Source organism: Phyllopteryx taeniolatus, chromosome 1 (assembly GCF_024500385.1).
Source record: "Phyllopteryx taeniolatus isolate TA_2022b chromosome 1, UOR_Ptae_1.2, whole genome shotgun sequence".
Classification (NCBI taxonomy): Eukaryota; Metazoa; Chordata; class Actinopteri; order Syngnathiformes; family Syngnathidae; genus Phyllopteryx; species Phyllopteryx taeniolatus.
Genome location: NC_084502.1, coordinates 33,044,742 through 33,067,709, shown reverse-complemented (window position 1 = coordinate 33,067,709; position 22,968 = coordinate 33,044,742). Strand labels below are relative to the sequence as shown.

General features: G+C 40.9%; 2 protein-coding genes across 2 annotated transcripts in view; one reads left to right on the top strand and one right to left on the bottom strand.

The window, feature by feature from the left end:
• Positions 1–1,276: 1,276 nt before the first annotated feature.
• On the top strand, positions 1,277–17,670 carry coq10a (coenzyme Q10A). The gene is made up of 5 exons (XM_061790039.1): positions 1,277–1,799; positions 6,477–6,626; positions 9,564–9,756; positions 13,962–14,063; positions 14,134–17,670. Exons 1-5 carry the CDS (start codon positions 1,663–1,665, stop codon positions 14,299–14,301), a joined length of 750 nt encoding a protein of 249 aa, XP_061646023.1. The 5' UTR covers positions 1,277–1,662; the 3' UTR covers positions 14,302–17,670.
• A 3,464-nt stretch (positions 17,671–21,134) lies between these two features.
• cs (citrate synthase) overlaps positions 21,135–22,968 on the bottom strand; it is a 36,550-nt gene continuing 34,716 nt past the window's right edge. The window contains exon 11 of the mRNA XM_061790027.1: positions 21,135–22,710. Coding sequence (XP_061646011.1) covers positions 22,540–22,710 — 171 coding nt within the window. The 3' untranslated portion in view covers positions 21,135–22,539. The remainder of the gene's footprint in view (positions 22,711–22,968) is intronic.

Sequence of the window (22,968 nt, the reverse complement as noted above, 5' to 3'; positions counted from 1 at the left end):
AAATTCTAAGTTAATGATTATTTGCTAAAAACAATAAGGTTTATCAGTTCGAACATTAAATATCTTTGAAGTGTATTCAATTAAATATAGGTTGAACATGATTTGCAAATCATTGTATTCTGTTTTTATTTATGTTTAACACAACGTCCCAACTTCATTGGCATTGGGGTTGTATAACAATATAGTGCTGAATTGTTGAGATATAGCGTAAGCATATTTTTCACCGTTTGAATTTTCCTGATTTTGTGAGCAGGGCTAAAACGGGTTGGGGCGTATACTTCCTAGCGTGAGTTCCCTCCCCCACTAAAAAATACAACGTGATGTTGTTTTGTTTGGCTATGCTGATCAGTCGTGAGTTAGCTGTACTTAGCTTCCATAACAAGCCCCATTTACCACTTCACTGTGCAGTGAGCAAGCAACAATGGCTACACCCCGAACAATGCGCCTTCGCTGATGCCTCAATTTACAGAACACCTCGGTGACGTTTTTCTAAGCTCCCCAAAAAATTGGAAATAAAAAAGCGATGGATTGACTTCTTAAAGACACATGTAGATGCCGAGCTGAACATTAACGCGACTCTGCACTGCGCATTTTACGGCGGATAGTTTTGTAAACTTTCACCAGAAACAACATGGCTTCGTGGGTAACTTGGTTGTCTAACTACCTGGGCTTCCTCCTACCATGTGCCACTGTCGTCAGGTGTCATGTTCGGCTGTGATATTATGTCACCGACAACAAGGGTAAGTTGACTTGTGTGCTTATTTTTACAATTATAGTCCATAATAACCATTACATTTTGAAGTTGAGACTCCTCACATGATTTTTCATCGTATCAGCTATCCCCCCCTTCAGTATGTTTGATTCCTTTCGGTGCATCCATTTGACACGCCCACAGCGTCTGAGGCCCTTATTATTCAAGTTTTGAAGCTTGATTTTATAATTAGTGATTTTTAAAATTATTATTCATTAAAATTTTACAGCCTTGTTAACATTACTCTTCTCTGTGGTGTGTCGAATTTACATGACATTTTTTGGGCCTTCTCAGTGCCACTTTAATAAAATATGTTACATTTTGGGGGGCGTGTTTTGGGGGGAGGGCTATAATCGATTACTGACATTTACATTCAGTTCAATGGGGAAAGTTGATTTGAGATAGGACAGATTTGCATTACGACCGTTGTCACGGAACGAAATAAAGTCAATGTACCGCCGTTCTGTATTTTTAGGTAAACGCTGTCACGTTTTCTCCTCCGGCACATTAGGTGGCAGTGTTTTGTTTAAGTGGCGCTTTGAGCTGGCAGGCAGAACAAGTCGTTTGTCCCACCGGCGTTTTATTTAGAAGCAGAAGGTCGTCCGGAGTTAGGCGCTATTAGGCAACGAATAAATACTCGACAACGTTGCCGTAGTTTATAACCAGAAACGATGTGACGGCGCGAGTGATGTGTTCGCTTTATGTCGCGCTAATTCGGACTATTACGATAACTCACTTGTTGGCTAATGTTAGCTAGCGCTTAGCCAGCTCGTCAGCGAATGGTACATTTCAGGCACGTAGTACCTTTGCGCCGGTCGAACAGCGGGCTCTCTTTCCTTCTTTTGTTGTTCCGGTTGGTTCAGTGCGCTCGACTCAGGTTTTTCTCAAATTGACACCGAGTGGCTGTTTTGATGGCAGCCGCGACCACCGCCCGGAGGCTGCCCATGGGTGTGCGGACTTTTAGCGATTATCTCCAGGTTGCCATTGTGGGCTCTCCGCGGTCCTGCCGCCCAGCTGTGCCGCGAATGTGCACGCGACAAAACATCAGGTAAGAAACACCAACAAACGTACTGTTTGTGACTGCAAGTAGAACTGTAACTGTAACATAACATGAAGTTGCTACTGTGACACGTAATTACAGTGGGTACGGAAAGTATTAAGACCCCCGTAAATTTGTCACTTTTATATTTCAGCCATTTGCTAAAATCCTTTTTCATTTTTTTCCCTCATTAATGTACACACAGCACCCCAAATTGACAAAAAAAACCGGAATTGATTTATTAAAAAAGAAAAACTGAAATATCACACAGCCCCAGGGTATTCAGACCCTTTGCTCTGTATTTAGTAGAAGCACCCTTTTGAGCTAATACAGCCATGAGTCTTTTTTGGGAATGATGCAACAAGTTTTTCACACCTGGATTTGGGGATCCTCTGCCATTCCTCCTTGCTGATCTTCTCTCTGTTGGATGGTCAACATTGGTGGACAGCCATTTTCAGGTCTCTCCAGAGATGGTCAATTGGGTTTAAGTCAGGGCTCTGGCTGGGCCATTCAAGAATAGTCACGGAGTTGTTCTGAAGCCACTCCTTTGGTATTTTAGCTGTGTGCTTAGGGTCATTGTCTTTTTGAAGGTGAACCTTCGGCCCAGTCTGAGGTTCTGAGTGCTCTGGAGAAGGTTTTCGTCCAGGATATTCCTGTACTTGGCTGCATTCATCTTTTCTTCGATTGTAACCAGTCTCCCTGTCCCTGCAGCTGAAAAACAGCATGATGCTGCCACCAACATTCTTCACAGCTGGGACTGTATTGGACAGGTGATGAGCAGTGCCTGGTTTTCTCCACACATACCGCTTAGGATTAAGGCCAACAATTTCTATCTTGGTCTCATCAGACCAGAGAATCTTATTTCTCACCATCTTTGAGTCCTTCAGGTGTTTTTTTTATTTTTTATTTTTTTTTTAAGCAAACACCATGCAGGCTTTCATGCGTCTTGCATGGAGGAGCGGCTTCTGTCGGGCCACTCTGCCATAAAGCCCCGACTGGTGGAGGGCTGCAGTGATGGTTGACTTTCTAGAACTTTCTCCCATCTCCCAACTGCATCTCTGGAGCTCAGCCACAGTGATCTTTGGGTTCTTCTTTACCTCTCTCACCAAGGCTCTTCTCCTCCAATTGCTCAGTTTGGCCGGACGGCCAGCTCTAGGAAAGGTTCTGCCCGTTACAAATGTCTTCTATTTAAGGATTATGGAGGCCACTGTGGTCCTTGGAACCTTAAGTGCAGCAGAATTTTTTTGTAACCATGACCAGATCTGAGCCCTTCAGGTAGTTCCTTTGACCTCATGATTCTCCTTTGCTCTGTGAGCTGTAAGGTCTTCTATAGACAGGTGTGTGGCTTTCCTAATCAAGTCCAATCAGTATAATCAAACACAGCTGGACTCCAATGAAGGCGTAGAACCTTTTTAAGGATGATCAGAAGAAATGGACAACACCCGAGTTAAATATGAGTGTGACAGCAAAGGGTTTGAATACTTACGGCTGTGTGATATTTCAGTTTTTCTTTTTTAATAAATCAGCAAAAATTTCAACAGTTACATTTTTTTTCTGTCAATATGGGGTGCGGTGTGTGCATTGAAGAAAAAAATTAACTTAAATTATTTTAACAAATGGCTGCAATATAACAAAGAGTGAAACATTTAAGGGGGTCTGAAAACCTTTCGTACCCCCTGTGTTAGTACAGGGGGTTCTCGGTTTCGAGGTTACAAATAAGGTTATGAATCGTTTGTGCAGCGGCACAAGGCACGTTCAGTTACCGCAGTACTAGTGTTTGTCATACAAATTCAAACTGTAATTATGACAGTCAGGCATTCACCTGGAGTGGGGCATTAAGTGGAGCACCCAAGCCCACTGGCATGAATTTTGCTTTGGGAGAACATAATTGGAGGGGTCTTTCCTTCCTTCCTTCCTTCCTTCCTACCTACCTACTTCGACTCAATGGGATGGGTAGCTTTCACATTTGAACTGGTACAGTACCAATTCCGACCTGGGAATCAGTACCAGTGCTCAACTGTACCTACAGTCCCCTCCAAACGTATTGGAACGACAAGGTCAATTCCTTCGTTTTTGTTTTATACTAAAGACATTTGGGTTTCAGCTCAAAAGATGAATATGACACAAGGAGAGCTGGCAGGATGGCAGCAGACTGTTCCAAACGGTAGTGCTTATACCAATGTATAATAGGTACCAAATACTTTTGACAATTTTTTTGGGGGAAAAAATGCGCATTCTACATGCAAAATCACGGTGTTGATCATAATGCATCGTAATACAATTACTGTATTCAGTGCAGTGAAAAAGTACTGGCCCCCTTCTCAAATTCTTAGTTTTCATAGTTTCCCCACTTTAAGATCATCAAACAAATGTAAATATCAGACAAATATAACCCAAGTGAACTTAAAATGCTGTTATTAAATGGTGATTTATTAAGGGAAAAAAACTATTAAAAGTTACCTGGCCTCATGTAAAAAAAGTAATTACCCCCTTTGTGAAATCATGAAATAATTGTGGCTAATCAAAATTTTTGGTTAATTTTCACTGATCACACCCAAGCCGATTTACCTCCAGAGATGTTCAATCAAGAAATCACTTAAAAAGAATCTGTCACGACAAACTCAAGTCAGACAAAAGATCTAAAAATGGTGCACAAAATGACACAATCCAAAGAGATTCCAGAACAGTTGAGAAATAAGGTAATTAACATCTAGCAATCTGGATAGGGTTACGAAAACCATTTCTAAAGCTTTAGGGTTCCAGCGAACCATAGGGAGAGCCATTATCCTCACGTGGAGAAAACATGGAACAGTGGTGAAAACCAAAATTATTTATAAAACAAATTATTTAATACTACATAAACACACTCAAAAGTACCGAACATTGGTACCGTTGAGTCCTGGTATTGACTCCCAGGTGCTCGGAATTGGTACCGTACCGGTTCAAATGTGAAAGGTATCCATCCCTTATTATATATGTATGGCCTCCTCTGCTGTTTTCGCTATTTTGTTTTATTTATTTACTAAAGATTGTCTCATATGAATGCTGGACTTTAAACCCATTTATTAGACTTTGCTTGCTTGAACGAACTCTCTGCCACCCCAAAACAGTATTTAAATAGCCATCAGCTGTCTGCTGCTCCTGCTTCACCACTCGTTAGCCAAAAGTTAGCTTTAGTGGTATTGCTCACCTGTGTAGGACTACAGTGGCTCCCCTCTGTGCTCTGTGGCGGGAGAGCCTTCTGGTATGCCCATAAAGTAGTCCCGTTTGGACCAGTCTTCTGCCACCCTGCTCGCTCCCCGGTGTGTCAACCATCCGGGTTTGAGACACTGATCAGCCGGCAGCCTGCTGCTGATTCCGGAGCGCTGAACTTTTACCCCTCTCCAGCTAGGTGGGAATCGCCCAAAAATGTCAGCCTCTACTTTAGACTATCATGATTTTGACTTTGGAACAGTATTGTTACCTACTAGACAGAGTCCAAAGCAAACATGGTGCAGTAGTATTTAGCTATTATGCACACAAATGGAATAAGTTGCCAACAGAAGTGATGTCAGCCTCAAGCGTAAATGTTTTTAAGTCCAGGTTAAAAACTCTTCTTTTTTCCTCATGCTTTTAAGAGCATTTCCACTTTTAAATACTTCTTGCACTGCGCGCTGTTTTAATTGTACTTTTTCTCTTTGTGTTAAATGTTTATAATCTGTTTTTTTCTTTGTTTGTAAATACTAATCATGTAAAGCACATTGAGTTACCTTGTGTATGAAATGTGCTATATAAATAAATTTGCTTTGCTTATTATACAGTATAATATCAAACTGCAAATGGCTCGTTAGATCAGTTATGGTTCCACTGATTGCGCCACTGTTTCCAAGATAATGGTGCCAATTCCGGAGTTCTTGCATAATACTTTGTTCAAAATCAAAATAACCTCCCCCTCTCTTTTTTAAACAGTCCAGAGTGAAAAGGAGTAAGCGATGATATGATTATATATCACTTTGGTTGTCCAGCCACCGTTTTATTTTAAACTGAATGCCTTGTGTGACAGGCTATGTTGAAGTGAAATGTGGGGCAAGACTGTTAGAAAAATGCCAGTAATGACAAGATGTTACTCCAAAAAGTGTTATGTATGAGTGAAACGTCTGCCATGTTCAAGAAATGTTTTTGTGGTTCCAAACAACATTTGATCCATATAAAACACATTTTCAAAACAAATGCAACACGTCATGGCATTGTCAAGTATCGTACTCTGTATTGGTGAGTACACAAATGTAAGTACTTTTACTTTACTCTGGTATCGATTCATCCCTAATGAATAGGATATAAATATTAAACAAAATAAGCCCTGTGGGAGTTAACCATTGGACTAATAGGTTTGCTTGTAACTGAAAGGCCAAAAAGGCTTTTTCCAAACACCTGTGTCTGTGACGACAGAGCTGACCGAGATATTTCTAGTTCAATCTTGGCCTGTGGAGGTCAGCTACCAGAAGCCACATTCCGACATTACGTGACGCAGGAGCACTCATCACATGTCAACTGAGAAAACACCAGCAGCAGGGTGCCAACTTCTGTGTGTGTGTGTGTGTGTGTTTGTTTCTTTGTCGTTGTGGGTCCTATTGTGTCTGTTGGAAATGTACCTGTGGTCCCCTGTTACCTTCTCCACACTCATTGGCGTCCCTTGTCCCTTCTCAGACATTTGTCCTCATGTGGCATTTTGATGACCAGATCTCCCAGAGTGCTTTGCCTTCATGACTGGGATGCCATGGCAAGTGTTCCCCAGAGCAGGAACTTCATCAGCCTCACCAACAAAAGGAAGGAGTACTCTGAGCGCAGGATACTTGGGTAATGGCCGCTGCTGAGATGGTCAACCTTTTGGTCCTCTCGCAACATTATACATTAATACATTAATTACTGTATTTACTGCCTGCCATCTAATAGAAGACCATTCATTTGTTGTCTGTCACTATGCCTCACTGGCATAAAGAGAGGAACATAGTACATTTATTGTAAATATAATTTTTTGAGCAATTAAGTACACAAGTATATACAATAAATTAACAGGTCATTTAAATAGACATATTCCTCCATCTGATGATCGGTTATCATTCTTTTAATCTCGGTGATCGGCCCAAAAAATCCTGATTGTGTAAAGCCTATGTAATATTGTTTATTTTGCTCGTATTTATTTTATTTACAATAAACTAGTTAACCAGTTATTAAACAAATCTACAATATGTAAAATTGTTGGTTTTGCTAATATTTCTGTTTTATGTACTAATAAAATGATCCAACCAATGCACATTAGAACACAGCAATGATATTGTTTGTGTTGCTTTTGGAATTTCAAAAATGGCTTGCTCTTGTTTGTTTACTGGCTAGTAAACAAACAAGTGTTTAGTGTTTTCCACAATGTCTATGTTACGGCACTGCGTACAAAGAGCCCAATAACCAAATTTAGGAAAAACAGCTAAATTAATATAACTTAACACAAATATTACAGGACTCTTGGTAATGTAAATACTGCCCCTGCAGTAGCCGCTTCAGGAATCTCGTTTGATGTGCGTCCTGACGCAAAAAAATGATGACAGACGCAAAAAGCTTTGTGAATGTGTGTCCGCTGACACACAACATTACAACAATGGGTGCAAGGCTCTACTTAAGCAGTCTCATATTGCAGTTTCAGGGTCAAATTTTGCATTTTTCTGCATCAGAAAACACATTGAAAAGCAAAATTGCAAATCAGGTTTACCGCGGAGACGGTCGCGAAGATGGAAGTCAGTAGTGGCATGACACAACGGCGCTTACGTCACCGATGCATGGATGCGGAAGTGAAGGGTTTGACTCAAAAAGCGCCAAGGCAGTAGTTGCAGAAGAGAGAAAAAAGACAAATGGTGAAAGTGTGGTTGCATTTCATTGTGAAATGCAAGGCGAGCACCAGTTCATTGTAACACAGACCTTTCTCTCCGCTGATTATGACGCCACATCGCGGGACCTGAGAGGCGAAGGTGAAGCGCAAATCTACTTTACTAACATAACGTTAGCGCTGCAAGCTGCAGTGTGTCTCTCTTATTTATGAGTACTGCCAAATGTGTGGCTTTTTTTTATTTTTTAGGTGCATATATGTGAAACGACTATGAACCAAAACAAAGGAACAAACATAACCTCTAAAATGGTTCAGTTAAGATTTGTTAAATTAAACTACCGTATTTTCACGACCATAGAGCGCACTGTATTAAAAGGCGCAGTCTCAGTTACGGGGTCTATTTCTGTATTTAACACATACATAAGGCGCACCGTATTATTGGGCGCAGGCATTGTAAAACATACGCTGGCTTAAAACATACGGTAGCATGCATGCACGCTAAAACATACGCTAGCATGCATGCTAGCATATGTTTTTTTTAAAAGGCAGCGGGAGCAAAACTGAGTTCGGTTGTACTTTATTGAAGTATTTAACAATGTACTCACGTTATTTTTTGATCAATCCTCATCCACAAATCCATCAAAGTCCTCATCTTCTGTATCCGAAATGAACAGATGGGCAAGTTCTACAACAAACACGCCGGGTTCCCTCTCTTCATTGATGCAGGCTTTCGCGAAAGCTCGGACAACAGTCAAAGCAGATACCTTAGCCCAAAGCATCCACAATCCATTCACATATGGTGGCGTAACTCGCTTGGCGTTGCCTCCCAGTCTTAGTTGCACTTGGCTTTTCACAGCGGCTGTGAGATGGGCGCGCATTGAGTCACAGATCAACAGGGACGGTGACGCGTGGAAAAAAACATCCGGCCGGTCTCTTTACGTACACCTCACTCAGCCACTCTCTCATTTTCTCCTCGTCCATCCAGCACTTTTGATTGGCCTTAAAGATGACTTTGGCTGGAAACTTTCAGCGTCTTCCTCTTAAAAATCACCATAGGTGGCAGTTTCTGTCCATTACCATGGCAACCAAGCACAACAGTAAAAGCCGACTTCTCGTGCCCCGTTGTGCGTATCGCTACCATGGTGGTCCCCTTCTTCTCAACAGTGTGGTTCACCGGGATGTCGAAAGTTATAAGGCGCCCCGTCCATTTTGGAGAAAATTTAAGACTTTTAAGTACGCCTTATGGTCGTGAAAATACGGTATATAAAATTGTTTGAGACTTCACTGTTGTGTCAATCTGCCAAACAAAAAATGGGAAACTCAAACTTTATTGTCCTTAAGTTCATCACTGAACGCATACAGTATAACGTTTTTATTTACTTGCTCTTATTGTGAAATGCAGCCCTTCTTTTATTTATTAAATGAGAGAACATTATACAGTTGTGCTCATATGTTTGATTACTGGGGCAGAATTTGTAAGATGTGGACAAGTCTGTATTATGCGCTAATATCACTATAGCAGTGGCATAAAAAAACATCGATACTATCGTTTATCTTGAAAGGTTTTGGGAAAATGCATTGTTCTTAAAAAAAAAAAATAAATAAAAAAATTTGCTATCTGACGGGCCTAAACACACACATTGATAGAGTGCAAGAGCAATGGATAACACAAAACATATTGTACAAACAGTATAAAAGATTAAAGGGTGCCAACTGTAATAAAAATCTGCAATATAGCGGAACTGTGAAACAACAACCGCGATGTAGGGGAGGATTACTGTATCTGTATTCCGTGAAGATAAGTTGCAGGAACTCATTGTTTCCATGACATGTCTCAAATGTAAAATAATCTATGCTACTTAGCTATGGAGGATTTCTGCTCCCCTCTCTTGACCATGTGGCCACATGCACACTAGGTACTCCATGCTGGAGATGTACGACGTAGTGGCAAATGTGGACGACTACAAGCTGTTCGTTCCGTGGTGCAAGAAGTCTCAGACCGTGGCCAAGCGTGCGGGCCACTGCAAAGCCCAGCTGGAGGTGGGCTTCCCGCCCATGGTAGAGCGCTACACCTCCATGATCAGCTGCGTGCGGCCACATCTGGTCAAGGTGAGTGCACAGCAAGAGATTGGATTTGTTTTTATTTTGTTTCCACCTTTTGGCTTTACAATTTACTCAGTTTGAATCAATTTTTAGAGCGGATTTACTATTAAAAAAAATAATAATAATAATTATATATATTTTTTGGAAAGTGCTTTGTTTTGTTTCAGTTTTTAGTAGCTTTAGTGTTAGTTATGGGTTTCAAATATCATTTTCATTATAATTGTAATGTTTTAACAACAAACCCTAGTTCCAAAGCAGTTGGGACATTGTGTAAAACGTAAACAAAATACAATTATTTGCAAATCCTTTTCTCCCTGTATTCAATTTGAATACACTACAAAGACAACATATTTAGTGTTCAAACTGATAAACTTTTTTTTTTTTTTTTTTTGCAATTATTCACTCATTTTTACTTTGATGTCTGAAACACATTTTTAAAAAGCTGCGAAAGGGGCATATTTACTAGTGTATTACATCATCTTTCTTCTTAACGACACTGAATTAGCATTTGCAACTGGGGACACTAATTGTTGAAGCTTTGTAGTTGGAATTCTTTCTCATTCTTGCTTTATTTACAACTTCAGTTGCTCAACAGTTCAGGGTCTCCATTATTTTGCCCTTGGAAATGCGCCACACATTTTCAATGGGAGTCTGGTCTGGACTCCTGCCAGGCCAGTCTAGTACTCGTCTTTTACCATGAAGCCACGCTGTTGTTATACGTGCAGAATGTAGCTTGGCATTGTCTTGAAAAAGACATTGCTTGGTTGGCAGTTATTCCAAAACCTGTATGCACCTTTCAGCATTAATCAGGGTTCCTGCGCAAGTATCGGAAGACTGGAAAAGTACGGAATTTGATTTCATACATTTCCAGATGTGGAAAATGGAAATTATTGTATGGAAAAATATTCATGTTTTCAAGACTGTTACACAACAGCTCTATTTTCTAAAACAAAAATTATGAATATCTAAAAACAAATATAACTTGATCTGTGATTTTATTTTTTAAGGCACATGGGAGGGCAGCTACAATGTTTGTGTGAGAGCACACAGTCTTATACCATCGTCTTTGTGAATATTAAATTCTGATTGCATCAGAAAATTCCAATGTACATCATCACCTGTAATGTACACCCTTCGAACGTCTCAAGTAGTTCCTGTCAAAACATAATTACATTCAGTGTTGACACTGGGTCTCGAAACCACTGAGCCAATGTGGCTAAACAGTATAAAGATCTTGTAGCCACACTTGTGTATAGTTAGCCACAACATCACGTGTTTATGGCTAAATCTTTAGCCACACTTAGCCAGTCCTCATCACTGGGAAATATTGCCAGTGAGATTTAGCATGCAATTTTTCGGGAGTAAGTTTATCTTCAGCATTATTCCGTAATCACAATAAATAAATCATTCTATATGACGACGATGGTTGAGCATCGAGAACCGATTGGAACCGGGACATAACATTCCAGTTCTCCTGGAATCGTTCAAATTAAGTTTTGGTTCCCAGTTTTGATACCTGCAGTCCACCAACCCTGAAGAACAAGTGATGAAAAGTGGCGAAAATCAACAAAGAAAAACACGCACGAAGACATGCCTTGTGCCCAAAGGCGGCGGCAAACAAAAGTGTCTTAACGTTGTTCAAATTAATCACCAGTCGCCTCAGTACAACACTTGGAATAAGATTATATTGTGCAAAGGAGGCTTTCACGATGTGTAGAAGTATGACACGTTCCGAGCCTCAGCCTACGTCACGCGGAGCTTCAGTGAAGTCAACTCTTAGTCAATTGGGTGAGTGAAAAGAAAATACATCAATGCTAACAAGGTCAACAGTTGGTTGCACTTTTGCACTGATGGTTTTTAGCATTTATTTTAGTCTTCAAACCAACATAAGAGCCGATGGGGGGGGGGAAGCTTAACATTAAGCTAAAACTTCACCGTAGCAACTTTACATCACAATGAATTGGGACAAAATACACGTAAACGTTGTCTCAGTATACAAACACTAACCTTCTGCTTCATCTGTGGGTAGGGAAAGGAGTCAACGTTTTATAGCATTTGGTTCCATTCATTAAAATAAAATTTAAAAAATCACAGGTGTTGTTTGAAGTTACTTTGAGTTCCGGTGCGTACCCTTCAAAATAAAAGGCTACAAGCTTAAAACAGGAAGTCAAGTTAAAACTTGCACATATAAATCATTTGATGTGATAAAAGGCCCAAATAACTATTTTAGCAATGCTATATTTAACTTTAAGATGAAACATTAATTAAGGAATATTAAGTCAATTGGGTTAGTTCCACACACATTGCCTTTTAGTTCATAGGTTTGATATTGATACTGGATATAAAAAAACGCTGAGTCAAATGTTCATTGTAGTCTATGCTGCAGGCTGCTAAGGCAATGGATGTTCATAATTTGTACACCCTTTATTTGAACCATGCAAACTTTTTTTTGACCCAGCCCCCTGAAAGAATCTGAATCGAGAATCGTTTGGAACCGGAATCTGGACCGGATCGCTCAAATTCAAACGATGCCCAACCCTAAGTATGACCAACACAACATTGGATATAGCCAACAAATGAACAACTCTTTCCTGTAGGCCAGGCCTAAATGTTATAATGAATTGATATGAACACATCTTTATTTTACTTTTGAATTGTAAAAAGCAATACATTCAATCACAGTAGAATATTGATTTAACTTCATGCCTTGTAAAAATGTAATACTGGATAATGATGCTCTTGCAAGTAGCAGTAGCACTGCTGTTAGTGTCAGCCGAGTATAGAGATAAAGTTGAGTGACACGAGTGTCACTTTTCATCAACAAGATGTATCAAAGCGGTTCAAAGGATAAACTATAATAAATGTTAATGTACTTATCAATTACAGTAAAAGTGTACAATTGATTCACTTATTTGATCATCCTTAAGAAGGGTCTCAAGGACATTATATAGAATTTTCTCAAATTAAAACTTTTGAGATAATCTTAATCTGGTGGAAAATATGAGTAGGCTTAAGTCTAGTACACACAAAGATTATTACAATCTTAAAAGATTTTAAAGAAAGATTAAAAGAAGGGCCAATGACTGCCAGTCTGGGACCTGGCAGTCATAGTAACAGGGGGGGAGGTGGGTCTCACTTACTTGCGTGGCGGTGCTCCTGAGGCCGGGCCCCCCGGGCTGCATGACTGCTTGGTGATGGGGCTGACCTCTCATGGCTCGCGGCTGCTCCTTGGGTTCCCCCCTCCCCCCTTATCGTTCCCTTGTCGGATGCCCCTATCCGTCCTCCTTACCAACAAACAAGGGACACTCTCCCGCCCTCGGGCTGGGCGGGGACTGGCTGCATCGCGGGCCCTGCGGGTTCGGGGCGGCGTCTGGCTGATTTTGCCATATTGTACTCGTCAGTCTTCCAGATTGCTTAATTTATTAAAAAAAAAAAAAGTTTTTAATTCTCTGCGGGGGCCCAGGTATCCCCCACCCCTCCCCCTCCTTTTTTTTTTGGGTCAACTCTTTCATGCCTTTGATGTTTCCATATCTGCCTGTTTATCTAAACCTGCAGCCTCCCCGTGCCTAACTGCTGTATAAGGAACCATTCTGAGGGGTAATTGTGAGCAAAAGAATAGATTAGTCGGTACTGTAATGAACCAGGTTACGCTGTCATTGTGTGTTACTGTTAGACAGGTTGTTGCGAGCCATTCTTGTTCTGTTGAGCGCTGATGTTTCCGAATCTCTTTGAATGCATCGCCGCAACTAGTGTGTGGAGAAGCTTGGGGGGGAAAAAAAAAAAAAAAAAGACTTGCTTGTCTGGGAAGCAGTCTTTTTGTTCTGTAACTTCTGTTTTGTTTTGGCGTCCCAGTATGCCCACAGTAGTCGTGTTTTTTGCTTTGCAATAAAGGTGACATAAACAGACTAACGTCACCCGTGTATCTTTGGAAGACGTTACAGTACACTTGTTGCATTGTGTGACGCACGTGGCCAATGATGGTTACGCAGCGCGAGAAGTACAACAAAGATCCTTGAGCTCGTCGATGCCAAGACTGTTCAGAGGTCGAAAATATTACGTAGAGGTCATTTTTCTACAGAAAGTTTGGCCGCAATGCAAATTGTTTGGATAAAGGGTTGTTCGTAACCTGATGTTAGACCGAATCGGTATTTTGGTGTTTTTTGTTAACTGTAATGACCTTGGTTCCGCCATTCTTCTGGGGCTGACTTCAGGCGGTGTGCACGGACGGAAAGCTGTTCAACCACCTGGAAACCATCTGGCGCTTCAGTCCCGGCATTCCCGGCTACCCCCGCACCTGCACAGTAGACTTTTCCGTAAGTCCCATCCCCTTGTCTCTATGACGTTTTGCTGTTTCCGTAACCACCACCTCTCTCTCCTCACCAGATATCCTTCGAGTTCCGCTCCCTTCTGCACTCGCAGCTGGCCGCCATGTTCTTCGACGAGGTGGTCAAGCAGAATGTGGCCGCCTTCGAGCGGCACGCCTGCAAGCTCTACGGCCCGGAGACCCGTATCCCGCGGGAGCTCATGTTCCACGAGGTCCACCAGACGTGATGTCCGGCCTTAAACGCCCAACCTGGATGAAGTTGCTGCTTAGTCGCCCCCTTACGCCCCTGTCTACCTCCCCTGAGGGACAATGTCCAGTGAGTTCATGTACAAAATTAGAACAACAGATAAATCGCGGAACAACACATGCTTTTATTTTATTTTTAAAGGCAACCAATCCAGAGTTTGATTCTGAAGTGGAGGAAGTCATGTTTCACTGTGACCTCGAAGTTAAACCATTTCCACGTCCTTAGGCCTGTCACGATAATGACTATATTGACTTATCGTTGCATAAATAAAATGGACGTGATGGTTTTTCCGTACTCGATAAATTATTATTGTTGTGGTGAGCCAGCGCGCTGATCACACAGTGAGTTGACAGAGTGGGACGGCTGTGTCATTAGCCGCTAGTGGGCTCATGGAACGCCGGCAGACCAGTACACTCTTACCAGTGTTGACTGCGTCTAATACTCAACTGCCTTGCTCCTTTCACTCAACAGAGACGTTAAGGGAAAGTTAACGGCTAACTATTATGTTCGCAAGCCCACGAGCGAACAAGCTCCCCCCTGAGCTAACAAGTTAAGGAGCTAAACAGCTCGCCCCACCGCAGCGATGTCGTTTAAAATGTTAGCGGTTCGCTTCGAGTTGTTGTGTGTTTAAGTCCCCAATTAACACAGGTGGTGAAAGTTGAGGGCGGGCCTTATTTTTCATGATTTCAGAGGCATAAAAAAAACCATATCATTTATTGTGATAGTTTTTGGGAAAATATATATTTAAAAAAATTATCGTGACAGTCCTACACCCCATTCACTTTGATTTCTTTTGATACCACTACTCACAAAAAGTTAGGGACATTAGGTGAATTTTTAGGATGAACCTAAAATCCACTATAACTTTTAAAGGTGAACTTAATTTAACTTTAGACACTGCTGGGCCTGGGGCCTCCCTGCACTTTATGTTTGAATTTAAAAACAAAGATGTCTATTGTCAAAGATTTACAAACAAACAAACAAAACCTAACATGTTGCAAATCTGGCATTTAAACAAAGTGTTGGATTTTGTATTATTTGAAATGTTGACATTTTCCCTTTTACTGCATATAAATAGCCACTCCAAATATCAGTTATTGGCCAACCTTGACTACTAATAATACCGCTAAACAACCAATTTATTGTTCAAGATTTTTTTTCTGCTGATTTAGGACAATTTTGATGTGCTGAATCTAATTATCTACAGTAAAGTTTTCCAAAATTTCAATATAACTGAAATGTTAATCTTATCTGTTTTAAATTAAAACAAAAAAGTTCCCGAGGGTCAGGAGCATAAATTGAAATAAGTACTTACCTGAAGTTTATGCAATTTTAAATTGATCTCTTATCGACCATCAAATTTATAAAAAAAAAAAAAAAAAAAAGGGGGGGGGCGGGGGGAAGGTTGGTTCTGATATGTGTGAAATTGCCGAATATTGGCGCCGATTTCCAGCCCGGCCGATAGTTGGTCTATCCCTAGTGTTTTAATTATTATTATATCCAGGGACATCCGCTTCTGTGCCTTTCTGTGACTTCCAGTGTCTCTGTATCTATGATGCAACCTGCTGATGACACTTTGTGACACTGTAAGCTCAGTTTAGCTTCTCTAAGGTTTATGGTGAATTCATCCTGAAATTGAGCCCTATATCCCAAACTTTTTTTGAGTAGTGTATATGCTTTGGGCGGCACGGTGGACGACAGGTTAGAGCGTCAGCCTCACAGTTCTGAGGACCCGGGTTCAATCCCCGGCTCCGCCTGTGTGGAGTTTGCATGTTCTCCCCGTGCCTGCGTGGGTTTTCTCCGGGCACTCCGGTTTCCTCCCACATCCCAAAAACATGCATTAATTGGAGACTCTAAAATTACCCGTAGGTGTGAATGTGAGTGCAAATGGTTGTTTGTTTGTATGTGCCCTGCGATTGGCAGGCAAACAGTTCAGGGTGTACCCCGCCTCTTGCCCGAAGATAGCTGGGATAGGCTCCAGCACGCCCGCGACCCTAGTGAGGAGAAGCGGCTCAGAAAATGGATGGATGGATGTATATGCTTTGCTGCATTATATAGTGAGCTTGGTGCTAAGCACTTAATTTATGATTTATGTTGTTTTTTCTTTCTCTCTCTCTCTCTCTGGGGCGTTGGGGGGGGACAGCAGATATAATGTGCCATGTTGGGGACAATAAGAGTGTTCACAGGTTTATTTAAAGGGACAAAGTTGTTTTCTGTCTGCACTTTGAACTTGCCTGCTGTCGTGCTGTGACATTTGCATGCATGTGCACTAATTTTGTAGCCCAGCAGTGTACTGCTGCCACACGTGTTAAATCGGATGACCAGCGCTTCAACTTTTCTTTAGCTTAGGGAGATTTACATGAGGAGCTGCATCAAATCCACTCAATCACACTCTAATCTATTAATTAATTTCCATTGTTTTCATCTGGATAATGTAAATGTTGAAATGCAGGCATCTTAATTCTGGGAGTTAATTCCTTTTTTTCTTGAAAACAAAAGGAAAATTGTTTTCCAGATAACAGGAAAATGAATAATCATTTTTTTAATGAACTTCAGAATCAATTAAAATGTTGCTTTTTTTCTTTCAATACAAAAAATATAGTCCACGCTGGGGATTTTATTTATTTTTTTTCTCAATCTTTTAAATGAAAAATGTTTTTCAGGTAAAAAAACAAAACAAAACAGGGCAAATTCAATTCAACAGTTAGTTATGCAAAAACAATGGCAATTTTGTCATCCTTTGATCCATGAAAACTGTTATATTTTTAACATCACTTGCTCTCTGTTGGACAGTGATAATGTGCACAAATCTAAATTGCATAGGCTCCAAGTACAAATGAACATTTCCAACATTACGCAGCAAATGGCCGCATGAAAACAAGAATGCCCTTCACGCCTGAGACTGCAGTGTTGATACTAACACTGTTGGGCTATAAAATAAACCAGTTAAGCTTTTTGTATTTTATTTCTGCATATTTATGCATAGCTGTAACTAGTCGTATTTGTGTGTTATTCACACACTGATTGTAAGACATAAAAAACATTAAAATCTTGACTTTGTTACCAAAGGTAAGGTATGAATTCTATTTTTAGGATTACCTCACTTTCTTCTTAACCCATGCTAGAAAAATGTTAAATTGATGAACCAATCGGCAGTGTTGGAGGTGAATAAAATTTAGTTCTACATTGGCGTGTCCATGTTGTCGAGCTTTTTTATCTGCAGGGAGAACGCAAGGCAGGAAAATATTTCAAGCACCTATGTTATTGTGAGGTCCTTTTGTTGTACACGAGCTCAAGTGTACCTTTGGAGCTTATATTGTAAACAAATAAAGTTAATTATTTTCAATGAGTGCAGCTTCGGAGTCGTCCATCCATTTTCTCGAGACCTTTTCAGAATGTTTGTAAACAATAAGCACCATGATACTTCCAGCTGGCAGAAAAGTAATTGCCTACCGCTGACCTGAACTGAACAGTTGACAAAAAACAAACTTCCATCATTTGCCTTGAGGAAGGCATTTTCTCAGAGTTATGTTGAACACGTTTGGTTGTCTTTGAGTAATGAAACAAAACTTAATGGCTAGCCTGCTTGCTAACGTCAGCTCTAGAGCAAGCTATCCTATTCATCGCCAAAACAACATCTGTGAGCAACTGAAAAGTCAATCAATTAATTAGCCAGTTCCTTAATGATAAAGTTGTCTGAATTTCCACCAAATCTACTTTTGAACCAATTTACCTGTTGAACATGTAAGTGATGGCCAGTGTTCTTTCTTACATGTAAACAATTTACCTCGCCTAACATCTTTTCGACTGAAAAGACATCACACATTCAAACTATGGCTGTAGAGAAGAAGGTTAAAATCATCATTCAAGCCATTTGGCCTGTTTTCGTAACAGCTATGTCTTGGTCAAATGACAGAAGGGTTTGTTTACTAGTGGTGCCATCAGAGAAAGACCCATCTTTTGCCACCCGCATGTTTGGGCGACGTCCTCTTAGGGTCACAGGTGAGCTGCGGCCTACCCCAGCTGGTTACCAGCCAATCGCAGGGCAGCTTCTACGTCATTTGCAAGGGAAAGCAGGCCGAGGTGGCTGGCGGCATGCAGGCTGGTTATTAATACAACAGCACGTAGGGAGGGCTCATGTGACTGACGAAGACCAAAGTGGATTTTAGTGCCATGACGCACAACTCGCATCGTTACAACTTCTACTCAAGACAATGTTGTAGAGATGTGCATATTCATAATACTTAATTGTATGGATGAGCATATTAATTGATGAATTGCTCGTTAGGAATTCTGTGTGATATTGATTGCTGATTTAAAGGCGTCTTGGAAGATATTGAGGCAGAATGGAGTGCACTGCAAAACCAGGTACATCACTGATTTGGGGTAAAAAACGGAAAATAAGGTGATCATCCGACAACATTAAAAGCAAACTCAATTTCAACAAACTCAACCTTTTACCATTTGGAACAGGAATAATGAATTTTAAACTGAATTCCCCTTTTCAAATTTCAGCCAGCTCCCTGGGATTTTCTGAGAAGTCAGAAATTAATCAAGCACAATAATTCATTCATTCCTTCATCTTCCGTTCCACTTCTCCTCACTAGAGTCGCGGGCCTGCTGGAGCCTATCGCAGCTATCTCCGGGCGAGAGGCGGGGTACACCCTGAACTGGTCGCCAGCCAATTGCAGGGCACATAGAAAGAAACAACTATTCGCACTCGCATTCACACCTGCGGGCAATTTACCACTACCACGCATGTTTTTGGGATGTGGGAGGAAACCGGCGTGCCCGGGCACGGGGAGAACATGCAAACTCCACACAGGCGGAGAACTGTGAGGCAGATATGGTGATATCCTTTACACATCGATGTTGGTTTTTGATGCAGTGCCGCCTGAGGGATCGAAGGTCACGGGCATTCAATGTTGGTTTTCGGCCTTGCCGCTTACATGCAGTGATTTCTCCAGATTCTCTGAAGCTTTTGAGGATATTATGGACCGTAGATGATGAAATCCCTAAATTCCTTACAATTGTACGTTGAGGAACATTGTCCTTAAACTGTTCGACTATTTTCTCACACACTTGTTCACAAAGAGGTGAACCTCGCCCCATCTTTGCTTGTGAATGACTGAGCAATTCAGGGAAGCTTCTTTTATACCCAATCATGGCACCCACCTGTTCCCAATTAGCCTGTTCACCTGTGGGATGTTCCAAACAGGCGTTTGATGAGCATTCCTCAACTTTCTCAGTCTTTTTTGCCACCTGTCCCAGCTTTTTTGGAATGTGTTGCAGCCATAAAATTGTAAGTTAATGATTATTTGCTAAAAACAATAGTTTATCAGTTTGAACATTAAATATCTTGTCTTTGTAGTGTATTCAATTAAATATAGGTTGATCATGATTTGCAAATCATTGTATTCTGTTTTTATTTATGTTTAACACAACGTCCCAACTTCATTGGAATTGGGGTTGTAATTTAATTTCTGGGTTTCCATCAAAAGTTGTTTTTATTCCAAACTTCAGCTTCCTTTAAAAAAAAAAAACATACAAAAAACCAGCATTACAACAATATCTGCACGTTTGAAGAATAAGTCGACATGTCATTTACTTTTTCAAAATTGGTTCCCTCTGCCAGCCCAGCATGATTGCAGTGCTCTCTATGAACCTGGGAAAAGAACATTTGAGTTTTGAAGAGTAGTTGCTTAATTTTAAAATAATATTGTGATAACAGAAAAAAAATCTTTGCACACAAATGTCCTTATTTTATCAAATTCCAGTACACAAACTATGGGGGGGGGGGGGAAATCACTTTACATGTCACCACCCCATTTGAGCACTCGCTAGCATTGTCTCAACTCTCTCTAAACACATCTTGCTGCTCAATACGACACTGGAAACATGAGTTGAGAACATTCAGTGATTTCCCCACATCATTTTAAAAACACTATTTTTCTGATTGATAGTTACTATTACACGACAGTTGATAAAGGAAATTAGTCCCTAATATCCACTACTGTGATTATCATTGCCTGTTGAAAGGCTGAGCCCAAGAATGTAGATCAAAGATAAGTTTTTTGTTTAGCACCCCCCCCCGTGAAATAGGTCATTTAAAAAGAAAGAAAAAGGGATATTCCTTTAATTTAAAATGTTTTGTTTTCCCACAAAAATGGGGGTGAGTCATGTTTTTAAAATCCTAAAACAAAATGATTTTTGTTTCCATTTATATTTGTCATCACAGGAAAAAAAAAGAACATTTTGAGATGGAAATGCAAAAAAATTTTGGGGCAAGAATGCTGTATGTGGCCCCACTTGCCTAAACATAGCATGCCAATTAATATTGCGTTCGTGGAATAAGAAAAACAAATTCATCAATTCTAACCGATCCCAGGGGCCAGCCACGTTGGGCAATATCACCCTTTACTGTCAACTAAAATTAACGCCCTTGTGCTTCCATTGCGAACATTGGGTGACAAAACCCATAAATCAGGATAGCGGGCTCCCACGCATCCTGTGATAACTAGTAGAATTACAGGTACATTATGGTTTAAACAATATTCTAGTAAGTATGGGTTCAAACCATCAATTCACTGATCCCTGAAAATAAGATGAATTTACCCAATTAATTCTTATTCCACAAATGCATAACACGTTTAGAGTAGTGGGGGTACATGTAACATTTCCTTCCCCTTTAATAGAAGCCAAAATCTAGCTTAAAGAATAGTTGTAAAATACCGCTGTGAAGTCTTTAATGGCTCCAAAGGGTGTGATGTCATTTCCTTTGATTATATTAAAAAAAAAAAAAAAAAGACCAAGCAGTGTTAATAAAAACCTTTATTTTTACATTTTTTTGGGTTAGGTTTTCCAGTATTTCTTGCCCTGTCCGACCCATCCGGCCCCCGGAACCATGTCTGATGAACATACCTTACATTTCATTCTCACTTATCATTCACGACCTTTTTGTTCCTCCAAGATCAAAATAAATGCAGCAAGACAATAGACAGGGAGGAAAGAGGAGAGGGGGGGGGGGGGAAATGTTGAAAAGCTAAAATGGAGTGTTGACACAAAGTCACAGGCGGCTGGCCTGTTTGGTGGCAGATCTTAAGAGCAAGCTTGAAAACATATGGAAAAAATGAAGCCCCCCCCCCCCAAAAAAACATATGTACAAGATAGCTGCAGTTTCTATCCGAGAGACTGAACTACGACACAGTTGGTACTCGGTGTGGTTCTTACGAGCAGAACTTATACATATATATAATCTATGTACACAAAGTATAAATAAAACCACAACATGACCAAACCATGATAGTTCAATACATATTCAACCCCACTAAGCTCAGGAAGAAGGAACACAATCAAGCAAGGGAGCAGTGGCAGGTTGAGGTCTACACATTTTGGAGCAGTCGATGTTGAGAACGCGCTTTCGTGTGGGCACAAAACAACAAACATGAACGGATGTAAGGAATTACAAGGACCAAGCCCACTTTGGATTCAAGCTTGTTCTTAGGGATCACTAGAAGCCGCCTACCTGCCCATCGTGTCAGTCAGGCAGTTAAAGTAGTGCAAGGGATAAACCAAGATGGGACAGTTATTTTGATCACAGAGGGAAGAAAAAAAGGCCAGCACTAAAACAAGACGACAGCTTAAGATCAAAAGCGGCAATATCTTTTTTTTTTTTCCTCTCTCTCTTTTTCCATTTTTATTTTATTATTTATTTTATTTTTTAAAGTTTTTTGAACAGCTTGATCATGGTGATAATGGTAAAAACTGGAGTGCTCATAAATGGGAGTGAAACGTTGCCTACGACAGGATAAGGGCAGGGGGGAAATGCATAGAAGAAACCAAAGCAACATGTCAATTGATTGCTGGGGGACGTGGCTTTAGTCGCTGAAACAAATACAAAGGAAGTGCAATTCACTCCCACAATTCCCTTTGAGTTTCACGCTCAATCCATAGCGAGGACTTGCGAGGCTATCTTAACGGAAAAAAAAAAAAAAAAGTGGGTGGGACTCTGTGTGTACGTGTTTGGAACTTTCACGTCCGGAAGAGCTAACAGGACAAGTTACAGTGGTGAGGAGGGTCTTTTTGGGTGTAATGACATTAAAAGCGTATTGTCTTTTTAAATCCTGTGGAACTCCGGGTGTGGACAGGGTCAGGGGGGTGGTCAACTCAGCCCAATCTGCCATACTCCCACCACTAACCCTCCTTTCGTGGTCAAGGATCAACCCGACTTGTCGCCCACCAGAGACATGAGTCCATTTGTGCTCATGGACTTGGGGCGCTCCAGGGGGAATCCCAGGGCTCGACTCCACACCAGCTGGGCCAGCACGCCGAGAGCCCGAGACACGCCGAACAGCACTGTATAGTAGTTCATCTCAGTCATTCCGTAGTACTGCGGACAGGTGAGCACAAAGGCACGGTCAGGTTTGAGGGCCCCACATTTGCCACGACAGCAGTCAAACCACACAACTGCATTTATTAAAATAACACCTAAATTTAAATTCAAATAGTGACCTGTACTCTAGGACAGTGCTTCCCAACCACTGTGCAGAGAGAAATCATCAGCCGTGACATTGGAAATGATCCAATTTCACTTAATGGAACTTCACTTAATGCATTTTTATTTATCTATGACAGCTACACATATTGA